Below are 16,383 nucleotides of genomic sequence, written 5' to 3'. Positions count from 1 at the left end.
ATAGCTGGTGCAGAATGCCATACTGATGGAATCACAGTGAGAAAAAGAGTGTGGGGGGAGCTGTCTATTCAACTAAAACAAGAGACACAGTCAATTCATGTTAAACACACACAGTGCAAGACAGGAAATCCACTCACGACCAAGAGAGACCACATATCATAGTGATTACTTAAACATCCAAGGCATCAAACCAAAATAATCTAAAAACATGGCTACCATGTTGTTTATATCTGTGGTTACTTTTAACTTAGTGTAAACTCTTGTTACAAGAAGATTTATCTTTTGTCAGACTGTGTCACTGGACAAGCCCCAGCTGTCTCTCTGAGTAAGAACAGGAAGCCCAGGCATACAAATCAGGCTATAGCAGGAGCTTAAGAAAAGGTATGAGAAATGTACTAGTTTGTTACAATTAACCCTTATATTACCCCTTTTCATAATCACATAGAGGACAGTATGAGGCGTTACAGAAATTACTAATCTTAGCCACTATGGGTCCTATTCAATTTTTTTAATGTCTGTTTTAATTAATTTAATTCAGTTTGATATTGTATTGACTGTTGACTTATTTAGCTATAAAGGCAGTCATCCCACTTACAACACAGTTGGTTGCTGAAAGTCGGGTCGTAAGTCTTTAGAAATCCCTACCAACAACCCTTAGTTTCTTATTGCTTACAGACATTTGACCATGTCATTCTTAAGAAAGTTTTCAATCTTTGAAGTCTAAATACCGGAAATCTGGGGGTACTGTTTGCTTTTCTGAAACACCTAAAAGAGGCAGTTTGAAAGAATTGAAATAGCTATTGCTGAAATGATAATGCATAATTGTGGTGCTTTTACACGTCAAAGATAAAAAGTTAACAATCACTGGTAGGTGAATTTAGTTTATATTTGGAAATGCATAGTTTATGTTTATGATACAGACCGTTGCCTGTTTCCAACTCTTACATGTCATTTCTGTATAATCCCTTTAGTTCCGACAAGGTGTTAGCACAAATTCCTAAAACTCAACGGGTTCTTAGTGAAAACATCAGCTCTGAAAGACATAATTGCCTGACTTTTAAGTTGATAATCTCCTAGTTTTAATGTAAAACAAGAAGGGGGAATTTAGTAAACTTTTTTGAAAATATAATAATTAACATTTATTCCAAGAATTAACAAGAGAGTCACAAAAACATTTGTTCAGCTGACTCACTCCACACCTGCTCTTAATATATATCTTTATTTTTTATACAGCACCTTTCATAGACCACTATCACAAGCGCTTTACAGAGGTTGGCTGTGAACTCTTGTTTAGTATCTTTATTATGAAAAGATGCTACTGGTGATCCCAAAGATGCCTTCTCAAAAATGTTTTTGCAAATAAGCCTGGAAGTTTAAAAAAATTATCTTAAGTTATAGACTCTTTTTTTTATTATTATAGTTAACAAAACATTCCGCATTCCATTCTGCAATGAGTGATGGTTTATCTAGATTTATTTTATAACTTCAAAAGATTATGCCGTTCAAACTAACTCAGGACACATTTCTTAGGTCTGTTATTTAGTTACAATAAGGTACACTAGACTTAAATATAGCTGAGCAACAGAATCATATACATGTCGTATGTGACAACCTTTCAAACAATAACTGGTCAAGTATGCCATACTAGTAAATTACATGTAAATTAACACAAACATCCACATACCTTAGCTAAAGGTGAGTGGGCCTTAATGTCAAATAATTGCCTTAAATTAGACATAAGAGCCCATCAAATCCAATTGTTCGCTATGAGCTACTGTATGTCTACTCCCTGAAATAAGCAATTGATTTGGCCGCAGGCCTCTTCTTGGTGTACAGCTTTAAACTAAACATTCAAGTTAATGATCTTAGTTCCTGCAAGCCTGAGTTTGGGATATCTTACACACCATAGCTTTAGACCTATAATTAAATGCAGTAAATGGAGGGGTGTGTGCATGTGTTTTTTTTTTTACAATCCGTCATTATGTCCAAACAACCAACCTTTGCTGCAAAAGGCTGTACTTACCTGAGAGAAGTTGAGTCCATTCAGTGGATGGCACTGCTCCTCCACTTTCTCGACAGCGCCCGTCTTCTTTCTCATGCGCTCGGCCTCCTGGGCCAAGTAAAGGTCCAGAACAGGCACTCCCCTGGTCTTAATATCCGCCTCTGTCAGAGAGTTCACCATTAGCATGACCCAAACCGGTCTCTTTCTTTCCCAGTTCCCAGCAATGGCATTGAATAAGTAGTCTGCATACAGCCCCTTACCCCGTTGGTCAGGGGTCATCCAAGAAGGCATCATGAGCTTGACATACTCCAGGTGGCGCTTGAGCCTTCTGTAAATGTCCCTGGGCAATACGTCCTGTAGGTTCTCGCCGTGCGGCAGCATCTGGCAGCTGGTCAGGGCTGAGATGGTGTAGGGATCTGTCAAGTCCAGCTCAAAATACACAATGTTGCTCTCCTGAAAGGCTTTCTTGGAGTTATCAGGGATAAAGTCCCAAACGTGAGTGTAGGGGACATGGATAGTGCCAAAGAAGTAGGACGGAGGGTCTCTCTTGATGGTCCACAAGAATGAGTTTAATTCAGTTTGCTAGCAGAGGAGAAAAGAGAAAACTACTAGTTTAATTTAACAACAGGGGTGAGGATCTCAGTGAGTGTTTTCTTCTATATGAGTAACATTGTGCATTGTGCAATAAAATGTGTTTCCTCAGCTACCTTACTTCATCCAAGCTCATACTGTGAATGTGCTTTTTGTTTTTTAATCCATAAAAATGCAAAAACATTTTAGATGTTCCTAATGTAGAATGGTTTAATAATACACAATTATTCTTTACTGCCTTATTTGTAAAGATAAGACTCATAATAACATAGTGGGAATCTCTGCTCTTCTGCTTAGGAGTAAATTAAGAAGGCCTGAGAGCACCTTTACATCCATTTAAAATATAATAAAACCATTTCTATAGCTTTATTCAAAATAAATTATGTGACTATAGGAGTCAGTCACCAGAAAAAAGGCATATACTAGCCTTCCTTCCTTTGGAAATTGTGGGAAAAACAGAAACATTGCAAAACAAATTTTGTATTTTAACTGCTACATATGTTTCAAAACTTCCCTGGGATTTTGTTGTTTTGTTTTAATGTAATTCATTGTGTGCATGGTTAAACGTAAATGAGCAGGTGACTTGACATTCTGGACTTCTACACAGTCACAATTTAGTGAAATGCCAGCATTTAATTGGTCAGCGCTCAAGAGACAGATTTGTGAGGGGTGTGTAAGAAGTGATGTGTGTGATTGGCACTGGGGTGAGAGCAGAAGAAAGGTAAACAGAGAAGAACAAAAAGCAAAGACAAAAAACAAACGGCAAGCCCTGCGCACTCCGGTCTGTTTACTAATCTTAACAGGGTCTCATTAGCTAACAATCAAAAACCTATCAACTTTCTGCATGCCAGAAAACCTGGCGGCTCAGGAACTAGGGAAGGCAAACAGACCCCGCGGTTCATATGACAGTTTCCAAGAAAAAAAAAAAAAAAAAAAAAAAAAAAAAAAAAAAAAAAAAAAAAAAAAAACGTTTGTTCGAAGTAATCGTTGTTTAAAGTATTTCAAGTGTCCTAATGTGGAAGAGCGTGTTTTGTTTCAGTTATAGTTGGTAGGGCATTGTACTTCGTCTGTTACAGTATGTCCTGGATAATAAACCGACATTCATAAGTTTATACCAACAAGTTTCACAAAATATACATTTATATACACAGTGCAAAATCAAACTCTATTCAGGAGGTAAAATGGTAACTGTTCAAAACAGTTGACGTGAATAAATTAATGGACTGTTTACCTGCGCAGAACAATTAAATTACATTTGTTTGTGGAAACCAAATAATCTCTGAACCCATGCCCCGTGAAGTTCCAATTTAGCGCAAAACAATAGTTAAACGTTTTTATTTTAGTTTTTTTTTTTTTTTTTCAACAAGGATACAGTAACAAGAAAAACAGCATCAAACCATATATCAGGAGGTATCTACGCAATCTGCAGCATTTATGACAAATTAAAGTAAAACTGTTAACTAGTACTGTAGTAACAATTTGGGGACACGTTTGTCATAATTAAACATGTGAATTGTTTGTTATTGTAACACTAACAACTTTTATTTATTTTTAACAAAAAAAAAAAAAAAAAAAAAGTTGCATTTGACGAAATAACTGGCCCTTACCATACGCATTGCTACAGAATTCATAGATTTCACGCTGGAGGACAACAGTTCAAATGTACAGCTTTCAAGAAGGGATAATAAAAGTACGGTAATAAAACCGCAAGAAGCCGCAGAAGCATTTAAAAACAAATTAGCCTCTATATGTCAAACCTTTGAATTTCAGTGAAACTATTAAAAGAATAGACAAGTTGAAATGTTCACTCAACCAAAAAAATATCACCGAAAATAACCGCCGAAAAAATAAAAAAATAAACACAATCGAACAAAAAAACACTAAAAAAATATATAAAAACCGCACAACGAAAACTAAATAACGAACCGAATACGAAATAATAACTGGCCCACTCCTTCCCTTTACATTACGCATTTGCTACAGAAATTCATGATTTCACGTCGGGAGGACAACAGTTTTCAAATGGACAGATCTTCAAGAGGGAGGATAATAAATAGGTACGGTAATTTAAAAACGCAAGGAAAGCCGCAGAAGAAATACACCCCGCGAGAAGCACATATAGAAGTAAGAACAGAAAAGAAGCAGAAGCAGAAAGAGATAGACAGCCAGAACGAATAGAGAAACAGAAAAAGGAAAAAAAGAGAAAAGATAAAAATAGCATTTGTGTTATTCATAGAAAGAAAAAAAGAAGCAGATTTTTAAAAATCAGAAATCAGAAGAGAAAGATAGCATTGTATAAAACAAATTAGACAGCCCGCTATATTGTCAAAACCTTTGAATTCAGGTGGTGGTGGGTTTGTGATTGTGTGATAGGATGAATTTGGTGGAAACTATTATAGAACTAGAACAAGTTTTGAAATGTTCACATTCTCTAACCAAAAACGTCAAAACAAAAAAAAACGTCAAAAACAGGGCATCTGAATGTAAACTTGCAGGAAAAACGTTAACTTTAAAAGGAATGGTGCAGATGATAACATTTGGGAACAAGCTAAGGGATATATATAAAAGTAGATAGACGATAGAAAGTAGATTAGACGAATTGACCAACAGTATTTGCATTTAAATTAATACAAATATGTACCTTTGTAGACGTTTAAAGTAGTAGAAGATTAAAAATAAATCTGTACTTACTTTCTTGTTAAGTTCACAGTTTGTGGCGCCTTTGAGGCTTCTCCGATTTGCCCTGACCAGCAAAATTAGGAATGCTTGGATAAGTGCACCCCAAGTGAACAGCATCGTAACTCCGGGGAAAATATCAATAGCCTAGTTTTCAGTACCTGACTGACAGTCCTCCTGGAGAAAAACAAAAATACAATGTACTTGTATGGGTTATTTAAGGTTTGAGACATAATAATCGAAACCTTATAGGGTTTGTGTTCGCCATGAGTTAGCAGATGATAATGTAGAACTGTCTGTCTGAGGTTTTGTTAAGTTTTGACTGGTGATGGGGACGGGGGGGGACGGGACGGGACGGGGGGGGCTGTCGCTCACATGCTCTGTTCAGTGGAAATGTTTTCTCCCTTCCCCAGCGTGTGAATTTGTTTTCTCCCGTCCCTAACTCTTAACCCAGTTATAATTTGAACACGGTTGGAGCATATGGTTTTACCCTAATAGTAAACTTTGCTCATAATTGTGATTCACTGCTTTCACTCTCCACTTCGTGTTCAATGCCGTCCGATCGCTCTGTATCCCAGTGAAACCGCTGTTGTGATCGCAGGATCTTCTACAGTTGTAAAAGCTTGGAGTGAATCAGTATACAAATCATACATGAGCTTCAATCTGTCGGTTTTTAACTAAATCTTTCGCCTTCTTTCTAAAACAATCGTCTCCACTCTCATTGGACTGATTTCACAAGGAGTGGATGCAAAACGTGTTTGTAGTCCCTGAATATAGCCCTGGATGGAGGTACAAGCCGTTTGTGAATGGAATGTAATTCCTGAATCTGTTCTTGGCTGACTGGAGGTTCCGAACGCTGCTTATGTGTCTCGCTCAGACCAAGGCAGCAGTCTACATAACCCTAAACCTTCCTGCCTCCTTTATCCTTATCTGATTAAAGCTTCTCTCTCCCCTTGGGTTTTAGGGGAGGAGCACCAGTAGTACCTCATTGACAGTTTAAAAAAGAGCATAAACACAGAATACATTTTCATTGAAAAATAGAAACTGTTACCACTGAACTTCCAAAAAGGAAAACTTAAGATGAGCCGTGATTAAGTTGTTGCTCTGCCTACCAATCTTTATTGGTAATTGGTTAGAAAGTAAGGTACAATGAAGTCATTTGCATTTGAAGAACGCCCTATCCAAAACATTTGTAAAAAAAATGATAACGAATTGCGTGACTGAACAATTTAATCTCAATCACAAAATATCTTAGTGTTTCTGTTTGATAAAGTCAAAAGATACTGTTGGGTTTTACTAACGAATTGATTAAAATAGATACATTATAGTCCAAGAAGAAAAGATACAAATGCGCAACCTTATGCTTTTACTTAAATGTTAATGGAAATAAATCCATTTTAGTTATTAACAAATACATAAATACGTTTATTATTTCATTTAATCAACAATGGCATATTTCAAACATGCCATAAGGCAAACAAATACACAACTTTTGTTTTCAACAAAACCGAAATAAACCTAATTATTAACAATAATAAATAAATACATAAATAAATAAATAAATAAAAAGAGCACTAACGGTAGATGTCTGAGGCTGAAAATGTTACAGAAAAGGGAAGGATAATCCTGTTGAACTGACTAAACTGACTGAATATATATATATATATTATATAGATATATATATATATAGATATATAGATAGATAGATAGATAGATAGATAGATAGATAGATAGATAGATAGATAGATAGAGATGTTCACATGAACATTGTCTCAGTTATATATTTAGTTCATTCTCAGTCCCATGTTGTTTATTGCGTTGCGCATATAATTTGAAAGCTTGTGTTGGCTAATTAATGAAGCTATAATAGACTGGCTGTAAGAGGTGTTGGATTTCCTGGTTTCCTGTTGTCAACATTATGCCCTGCTAATGTGCTGTGAACCACGTTCAATTTGCATAGTAATGGGGAAAACTGGGAAAATCCTGTGAAGCAACAAGGGTTGAGCAGTCCAAATTCACTTACACCAGGGTGCATATCACAAACTATAAATACTGGAGCCTTCTGCTGAGTTTCTGTGCATAGAAAGAGCAACCTAACTGACTAAATAGAGACTGTGAAGGAGTATGAAAAAGAACAATAAAACATTCTTTAAGGCCCCCAAGGGCACATCTGGGAAAGGCACAAGAACATGGTGTGCTGGGTAAGTCAAACCATCAGGGGAACATCACATTGGCTCTGGCACACCTGCTGGATAGGAAGGCAAAATCGCCAGGGACTGTTTCTCATTAATACACTAGAGAGAACCTGAGCTCAAACAGTTGGCTTTAAATTTTGATCCCCGTGTATATGAGAAATGATTCCTGTAGAACTGCAGACCACCATGGGTGACAGATCAAAGAAGAACAAGCAGTCACATCTCTATGTGGCACTAACTCATGTTTATAGGTGCAAATATATGGACAATATATAGGTGCAAATATAGTAATAAGAAAATTAGACTCTCCAAATAATAACTCGTTCGCTCTCTCTCTCTCTCTCTCTCTCTCTCTCTCTCTCTCTCTCTCTCTCTCTCTCTCTCTCTCTCTCTCTTTAATTAACCATGGTAGCATGGTAGGTAGACTGATGTTGTTTGAAAGTGTATTTTTTAAATTAACTGCACCAGTATGTAATTAAAGCTGAAAACCGCATTAGCATTCTAAGTTGTTTTCTATGCAGAGTTCATGTGAAAGAAGGTGGCTATATGGTACAGTACAGAACTCTACACTAGAATGTTCCCACAAGCATGCAAATAAAAGCAGCCATACACCACTGAGCAAGTCATTGAAACCCCCAGGCATTCGGAACTTACAGTGGTTCGTATACATCCTGTTGAAATCAAATAAATGAATTGTCCAAAATATCCCCCCAGTAAATGTGGTAGAAGTCTGAAAGATGTTATCAGCAAGATGAAATTGAGAGAGGTCCTTTCATGAGAAAATTCATTTTTTCCCCTCATTTGAAAGACACAATTGTATATAGAACAATAATAAATGAAGCCTTTAAAAAAGCCATGGCTAACAAATAACAGTGTCAGTATTATAAAGCTTGCAAAAACAATATGCAGAACAAATGATGTTTGGAATTTATATTGACAAAACATGCGCTTCCAAATCATGAGTTTAGAATTGTCTAACACTAACTGTGAAATGATTGTAAAATGTTTACGTGAATTTACACAATGCATATGATTTAAGAGTCCATACTTTAAGAAAGCGATTTAGCTTTTCTTCATTAGTTTAAAATGTTTTACACAGGTGTTGTTGTCCATCAAATAAACCAGTACTTAAAGCATGTGTTGCAGTAAGAATACCTCTGTTAAGAAAGGGGAACAAGACTAAAGGTTAAAATATACACAAAAACACAGAAATAGGACTATGGAACAATGATCAAAGGTGCTTTAGACTGTTGATGGATGGATAACGACACCTGTGCCTTCTGCCAATTCTGTTGTCAAGTCAATGCTTTTCTTCTTTCTATTCCTTAAGTATATTATCTTCAAGTATTGCTCATACTTGTTAGACAGCTTTTTTTGTGTCTTCCAGTCCTGGGTTTGTCAATTACAGATGTTGTTTCTCTGTTATTGTTGATTATGCTTTGGATACTACACCTTGAAAATCAAATGATGCAAGCTATTTCACTCAATGTTTTTCCTTTTTAATGCAAGTCAAGGTTGTTATAATAGTAGAAAATACTAGTGAAGGCTTTGAGTAAATTGTTGATGCTCATAATGCAACAGAGTAGAAAAATGCAACATGCTTAAACTTTTACACAGCAGTGTATATACATTCATACGGGCCTCCAGTACAGAGAAATGTTCTTTTGAGAATTCTAAAACACATTTTTGGTATGGGTAACCTAAGCTGCACTGTATAAATTAGATTTAACAAAAAAACCTGAGGAAACAGTCAAAGTCAGCATGAACAAAGAAAACAGTGTATGGAGTATTTGAGCTGAAATGCTCCATATTATCTATTTTGAAGCAAGTGCTCACGAAATCTTCAGTGAGTAATAGAACGATTCTAACAGTTATGTAAAGAGGCATCCTGCTAAAGGCTGCTGTGACCACTCTTGGTAGTAGATGGGTAAGCCAGTTTATGTTACTTAAGCCTAGCATTACTGTAGAACTGAATACAAGTATAAACACAGCTTGCGGCATCTTGCTTTTATGGTCATCAAGAAAAGGCACGTATTTCGGGGATTATATTCACCAATAATAAGCCAGTTTGCTTATCTTTTGTCAACAACATATATACAAATCGAAATGTAAAAAAAACAACAAAAAAAAACATTAAAGTACTTCATTAAATCCTTTTATTTGTTAAAAGAAAAATCTGCATTACAATCAAATGAGACCGTGTAAACATTACAACTGCTGTAAATGTGTTGCAGTGACACCTAGTGGCAACTGAGGAATTATTTATCATCAGGGAACTCTTATAAATCTAAAAAAGCATAGCTAATAAATTATAAGCTAAATTGTCATGATGTCATAACTGCATTTAATATTTGATTCTCAAAGAAGCACTTGTTTAGGTGTTTTAATTAATTACTAAAATAATCTGCAGCCTTTTGACCTCAAAGTGTCTGTACTTTGGTTTCAGGGTCATACTAGGTGGGTCGTACTGGGTGTTTGTATTGATGTGTACAATTAAGGGTGTGGGTGAGGGTGTTGGTATCGCTCCTATATTCAGTTCACCTATAGATTTGTACACCATACTTCAAGTCTCCAAATTGACTCTCCCAGTTGACTTTGAGTCCAAGTGTAATTTGCATTCAAACAGTGTCAAATAATGTCTGGTTATATATATATATATATATATATATATATATATATATATATATATATATATATATATATATATATATACATACACACACACACACACACACACAGTCAGCACTCGGATATACGACACTCAGATACACGTCAGTCACATTTTACTGTCCTTTTAGTAAGAATAAATATAATTCCAATTTTAGTAAAGGTAAAATATATATATTATAGAATAATATTGATTATATATATATATATATATATATATATATATATATATATATATACACAGTGCTTATAGAAAATTTTCCTTTTGTTGCTTTATAGCCTGGAATTCTTTTTTTTTTCTTTTTTTCATGTATACACAGCCTACCCCATAACTTTCAAGTGAAACAAATATTCTAGAAATTTGTAGAAAATTAATTAAAAATAAAAACTGAATTAGCTTGGTTGGATAACTGTCCACCCTCCTTGTAATAGCAATCATAAATTAGCTCAGGTGTAACCAATCGCCTTCAAAATCACACACCAAGTGGCCTCCACCTGTGTTAAATTGTAGTGATTCACATGATTTCAGGATAAATTCAGCAGTTCCTGTAGGTTCCCTCTACTGGGTAGTGCATTTCAAAGCAAAGACTCAACCATGAGCACCAAGGCGCTTTCAAAAGAACTCCGGGACAAAGCTGTGAAAGGCACGGATCAGGGGATGGGTATAAAAAATATCAACGGCCTTGAATATCCCTTGGAGCATGGTCAAGATGATTATTAAGAAGTGGAAGGTGTATGGCACCACCAAGATCCTGCCTAGATCAGGCTGTCCCTCCAAACTGGATGACAAAGCAGAGAGGCTACCAAGAGGCCAATGGCAACTTTGCAAGAGCTACAGATTTTTATGGCCAAGACTAGTCAAAGTGTGCATGTGATAACAATATCCCAGGCACGCCACAAATCTGGCCTGTATTTTACTCAAGAAAGACCACCTTGAATCCTATTTGAAGTATGCAAAAAAAACACTTAGGAGATTCTGTAGCCATGTGGCAAAAAGTTTTGTGGTCTGACGAAACTAAAATTGAACTTTTTGGCATAAATGCAAAGCGTTATGTTTGGCGCAAACCCAACACAGTGCATCACCCAAAGAACACCATCCCTACTGTGAAGCATGGTGGTGGCAGCATCATGTAATGGGGATGTTTCTCATCGGCAGGGACTGGGGCACTTGTCAGGATAGAAGGGAAAATGAATGGAACAAAGTACAGAGAAGTCCTTGAGGAATCCCTGCTGCCCTCTGCAAGAAAGCTGAAACTAGGACGGAAGTTCACCTTTCAGCATGACAACGACCCAAAGCACACAGACAAAGCTACACTGGAATGGATAAGGAACAAAAACATAAATGTCCTTGAGTGGCCCAGGCAGAGCCCCGACCTAAATCCAATCAAAAATCTGTGGCATTACTTGCAAATTGCTGTCCATGTATGCTCCCCATGGAACTTGACAGAACTTGATCAGTTTTGTAAAGAAGAATGGTCAAATATTGCCAAATCTAGGTGTGCAAAGTTGGTAGAGACCTATCCCAACAGACCCACAATTGTAATTGCTGCCAAAGGTCTTCCACCAAGTATTAACTCAGAGGGATGGAGACCTATCCAATTATTTTCCCCTTAACAGTGTGGAGTATGGTGTGTAGATAAGTGGAAAAAATCCTCATTTAAATGCATGAAACTCTGAGGCACTGACACAACAAAATATGAAAAAAGTTCAAGGGGGTGTAGACTTTCTATAGGCATTGTGTGTGTGTGTGTGTGTGTGTCGATTTTCCCACTCTGTCACCAGTTTTCCAATACAAACCCCACCTCTTCAATGATACAATGTATTTGTTTATCCATCACAGCCAAGATTTTTGTTTTGATTTGTGTTGTTTTGTTTTGTTTTGTTTCTGTCTGTCTTTATTATGCAGCGCTTCCTACAATGATGAAAATGCAGCAAAAACACAACGAACGAGATAAGCTGTGGTAATGTAAAACAGTTAATCATTAAACAGTTTTAGCTATTAAAAAAAATAATAATAATCTGTGATCTTTAGTTGCTTTTGTGCATTTTCGTTTGCAAGTGAACTGTGACATTAGGGCCTTATCGAGCACTATAGTCTTCAATTTTGAATACTGACTTTGGATACTGTTTTGATTCTGAAAATTGCAGGGTTTTTTTTTTGGGTTTTTTTTTTTTTTTTTTTAAATGCTTTGCTAAATTACATTGCCTTCTAGATTTTACGCAGTTCTGTGCATGGGTAACATTTTGATTTAATTTTGCTGTTGGGTCATTAATGGAGAATTTTACATACTGCTACAATACGTACCGGATTTAAAAGTATGTACGTTATTACAGTCCATGTGTCGTCTGTTTTGGCAAGTGATATTTTCAGAATCACATCGTAAAATACTTCTTCTGTTGAAAATATAGGACCAACAAAACCAACTACTGTACATCTTAATGGAAGTCTGCTCATTTTAAAATAAAGTCCTTCCAGCTATATATTTTTGACATTGTATCTTTATTGTATACCCTGAAAAAAAGTACAAGGGTTCGAAATAATGAGATATGTGTCACTCGTTTAACCCTCTATCTATCTATCTATCTATCTATCTATCTATCTATCTATCTATCTATCTATCTATATATATATATATATATATATATATATATATATATATATATATATATATATATAAAGTAATTAACGCGGTACCAGTATGAAAGGATTAGAATATTCCCAACGTGCTCCTAACCCCTAGGATTTAAAATGGGATTTTAAAAAGGGATGGAGCAAAACACAATAACAAGCCCAACGTTATTAATCATGTAGAAACCCTAGTTTATACCAAAAATAACAAAATACAACAGCCAATATTATGAACCCTACACTATTATTTGTCTCTTTCTTTAACTTTTGAGAATCAGCACTTTGTTTATGTCACTATTAGTTTCTCTATATTAAAAACAACATTAAAACATTAAGAAAGCGTTATTGTTCCCAAAGCTATTTAATCTAAATTGTCATGAGAGCAATTATTGTCTAAAATGCTCGGGACGCATAATTCCAGTTGCGGTCATCTACCACATAGTAGAGCCCACATCAACAGGCTCTATCGCTTAATAAGTAACAACTTTAGACTACTGATAAACCCATAAAATAAATGTTTGACTTTTTGTCTGTGCTCCATGAATCCTAGTACCTTTTGGAATTACACATTCCCACAAAATATTTCCCATTCTCATTGCACAAAATAAATACAAATATATAAATTTAAGGTAATGCGTATTCTTAATTTGACTTGAATATTGTTTTACTTTACTTTAAGCAATGCAGAGGGCTGCTGACCTCCACTCTCCATCCTGCCACGACCGCTGATGAGACAGACAGAAAGATGTTGTGTTGAGGGTTTACTTTAAGACACATGGAATAGAATAGCCCTCCTCAAACCCACCAAATGTATCTAGAAATCTTTAACTCCTTAATCTGTTTTTTGAAAATAATCATGCTGTCTATGTTGTAAATCTCTGCAATGATAAATTGACTAAATTGTGGATTTTTGTCTACTGTACCTTGTATAACAAGGTAGCAACGCATGGAAATTAAAAGTCTGGTGACAACCATTCAACATTGAGGACTGGTAGCTTGATGAGAGAACACTGGAAGTACAGTGCACCCTTATTATTTCACTATGTGACTTACACTTCAAAAACACAACATGTTGAAAATAGTGAATTAGTGAAAAGTCCTTAAACAGATAACTACAGCACATGTACAATGCACTGTCAGCACGGACTAACCACATATTAACTGAATTTGTGAATTATGGAATCATGAAATGAAACAAGGGTTCCTATCTGGATAAATTAATTTGAAGTGTATTATACATAAGTTTAGGATATGTCATTTGTTCATGTTTACTGCATACTGTATGAATTCAATTGTAACTGCATTTTAACACTGAAAAAGACTATTATACTCAATGTAAAATATTTTGGTTTCATGCATCAAGCATAAGGAGAGTGGTTCCTTTAGGCAAAGTTTTTAAAGAGGTACTGTAGGGCATTATGGAAGGTTTTAGGAGTGTCTGGAAATTGATATGGGCTGAAAGTTGTCCCAACTAATAGTTCTATGTAGGAAAGATTAGGAAGGTTTAGTTTAAGTTCCTATGTGGATTTTAAGTGCCACAACATGTATAAATGAGATTGCAATGAATCATTAGAGTACCTGAGAGTTATTTAATGCATTGTGAGGAGATGAAAGGCAGAAACCAGTTGGTAAAACAGGGGGAAATGGCAAGCTTCAAAAGGTTTGGACAAAAGAACATTAATAATATATAAGATCAGGATTTCTGAATAGCTTGAGTAAAGCCTAAACTGGGATTAAATATACAGGGTGATTATAAATTTTAAAACATCTAAACTTGGTAAATACAACTATATAAGTAAATAAGCATTTATTAGTAAGTTATTGCTGGTAAAGCTTGCAGCTTGGAGATTTAAATGTGCTATCGCTTTGAGGTAGAGGAAGTGGTGGAACACCATTGTGGCAAAATCTCTCAGTAAATATGGAGTTTATGTCTAAACATCTAAACACCATGACAAAGTGGCAGTGGTCTTTCACTTCAAAGACTGCTTATACTGCCGTTTGGATCTGTTTTAGGACAAATACTTTACTTTGGTATTGGATGTACAAAGGGTGTACAAAATATGAACTAAGCTTTATGATTTCAAGTGCAATATGTGTGATAAATGTGGAAAGGGTAGCTCCTTCACTCCAATAATGCTGCCGGAGGAGGATGTTTCTCAGTGACAGCAAGGTGTGTCACTTATATCTTTAAACAGTTGATGCCTTTTTTAAATTTTTTGTACATTTGTTTTATGTCAAATAAGCTTCAGTTATGTCAATATTCAGTTCTTACAAAAATTTATTTGAGCACATAATACCATTTAAAAAAATTAAAAGGTGAGAAAGGCAGCTGGGGGTGACCACAGACTTCACCCTTACACAACTAGCAAGGGATAAAGCTAACTTTGCTGAATATATGTTCAGAAATACAATTAGTAAAACTAAAGAAGTATAATTATGTTTTGTGAGATCTCATAGGGCAGGTTTCAAATAAGATTTTTCTGTGAAGGATATTGTACTACAGGTTGTACTAAATACTATAGTAAAATGTAACAAATACTGCAGTAAAGCGTCCATTACTCAACCAGTAATACAATTAATTAGTTATTTAGTTTTCTACTAAATAAAGTGCAGATGTTATCAGCCTAAAGTTTATTATTATTATTATTATTATTATTATTATTATTATTATTATTATTATTATTATTATTATTATTATTATTATTATTATTATACAGTCTGTGAGTCAATGTCTGACAAGTATTTTCCAAAACTAATTACTCTGAAATGATTTACTTGGGATTCCTTGAACAATGCCAAATATCAAAATAGCTGTCACTTTTAAACATCTCAGTCATGTTCAACTCTCATTTGAAAGCCACTAATTACGATCCTTATTACAAGTGTTGCAAAACTCTTATTTACAGGAATTACTGAAGGATATGTGCCATTTTATAAAGTTTAGCACTAGACACATGCTTTTGTGAACAGAAACAATGTCTAACCCTTTTGGTTGCTGATATCTATTTTGACACAGCAACCAAAACAGATCTTAGCTGAATATAATTCTTTACATCTGTTAGAATGCAGTATCACAGTAATGCCTAATGATTGGAACTGACTGTTCTGTTCTATATTGAAACCAAATTGTTTCTATGTGTGCAATCCTGATAGTTTCCCTGTGGCTATCATCCCCAAAATGGATAGGTGTCAAAAGCACCAGGTATGCAAAACCATGGAAGCTTTGCTTTGTTTGACAAAAATAAGTAAATAATTGGACGAGAAGACTGATAAGAATGGGGTCGACATAATGAAAGATTCCCATTGCAAACCAAGTGTTTATCTCACATTCATTTTAGTGCTGACCACAGCATTTTCAAACTGATCCGGGTTAATAGTTTAAGATCTGATTTAGATCACTAACAGCGTAATATATAAAAGGGACCCTATCTAGGTATCACAGGCATTATGACTACCTGGTAACCAACTCATCACACAGCACTTCTACTGTATTACGTCCAACTTTTATCAGTGTTCGTGTAAGCTTCCAAAATGTCTAACTGTAACATGGGTATTTGTAATGAAGGTAATATTCCCCATTTTTAAACACAGCCCTTCCTGGATACATGTTTGAAAAAGAAGAG

At 35.4% G+C, this 16,383-nt stretch overlaps 1 protein-coding gene across 1 annotated transcript in view; it reads right to left on the bottom strand.

Moving 5' to 3' along the window:
- Positions 1-6,140, bottom strand: part of LOC121314474 (metalloprotease TIKI1-like) — a 72,129-nt gene extending 65,989 nt beyond the window's left edge. The window contains exons 1-2 of the mRNA XM_041247791.1: positions 5,285-6,140; positions 2,024-2,584 (exon numbers count right to left, since the gene is read on the bottom strand). Coding sequence (XP_041103725.1) covers positions 2,024-2,584; positions 5,285-5,389 — 666 coding nt within the window. The 5' untranslated portion in view covers positions 5,390-6,140. The remainder of the gene's footprint in view (positions 1-2,023; positions 2,585-5,284) is intronic.
- Positions 6,141-16,383: the final 10,243 nt, after the last annotated feature.

This window comes from Polyodon spathula, chromosome 1 (assembly GCF_017654505.1).
Source record: "Polyodon spathula isolate WHYD16114869_AA chromosome 1, ASM1765450v1, whole genome shotgun sequence".
Taxonomy (NCBI): domain Eukaryota; kingdom Metazoa; phylum Chordata; class Actinopteri; order Acipenseriformes; family Polyodontidae; genus Polyodon; species Polyodon spathula.
This window is presented reverse-complemented; position numbering and strand designations above follow the sequence as displayed.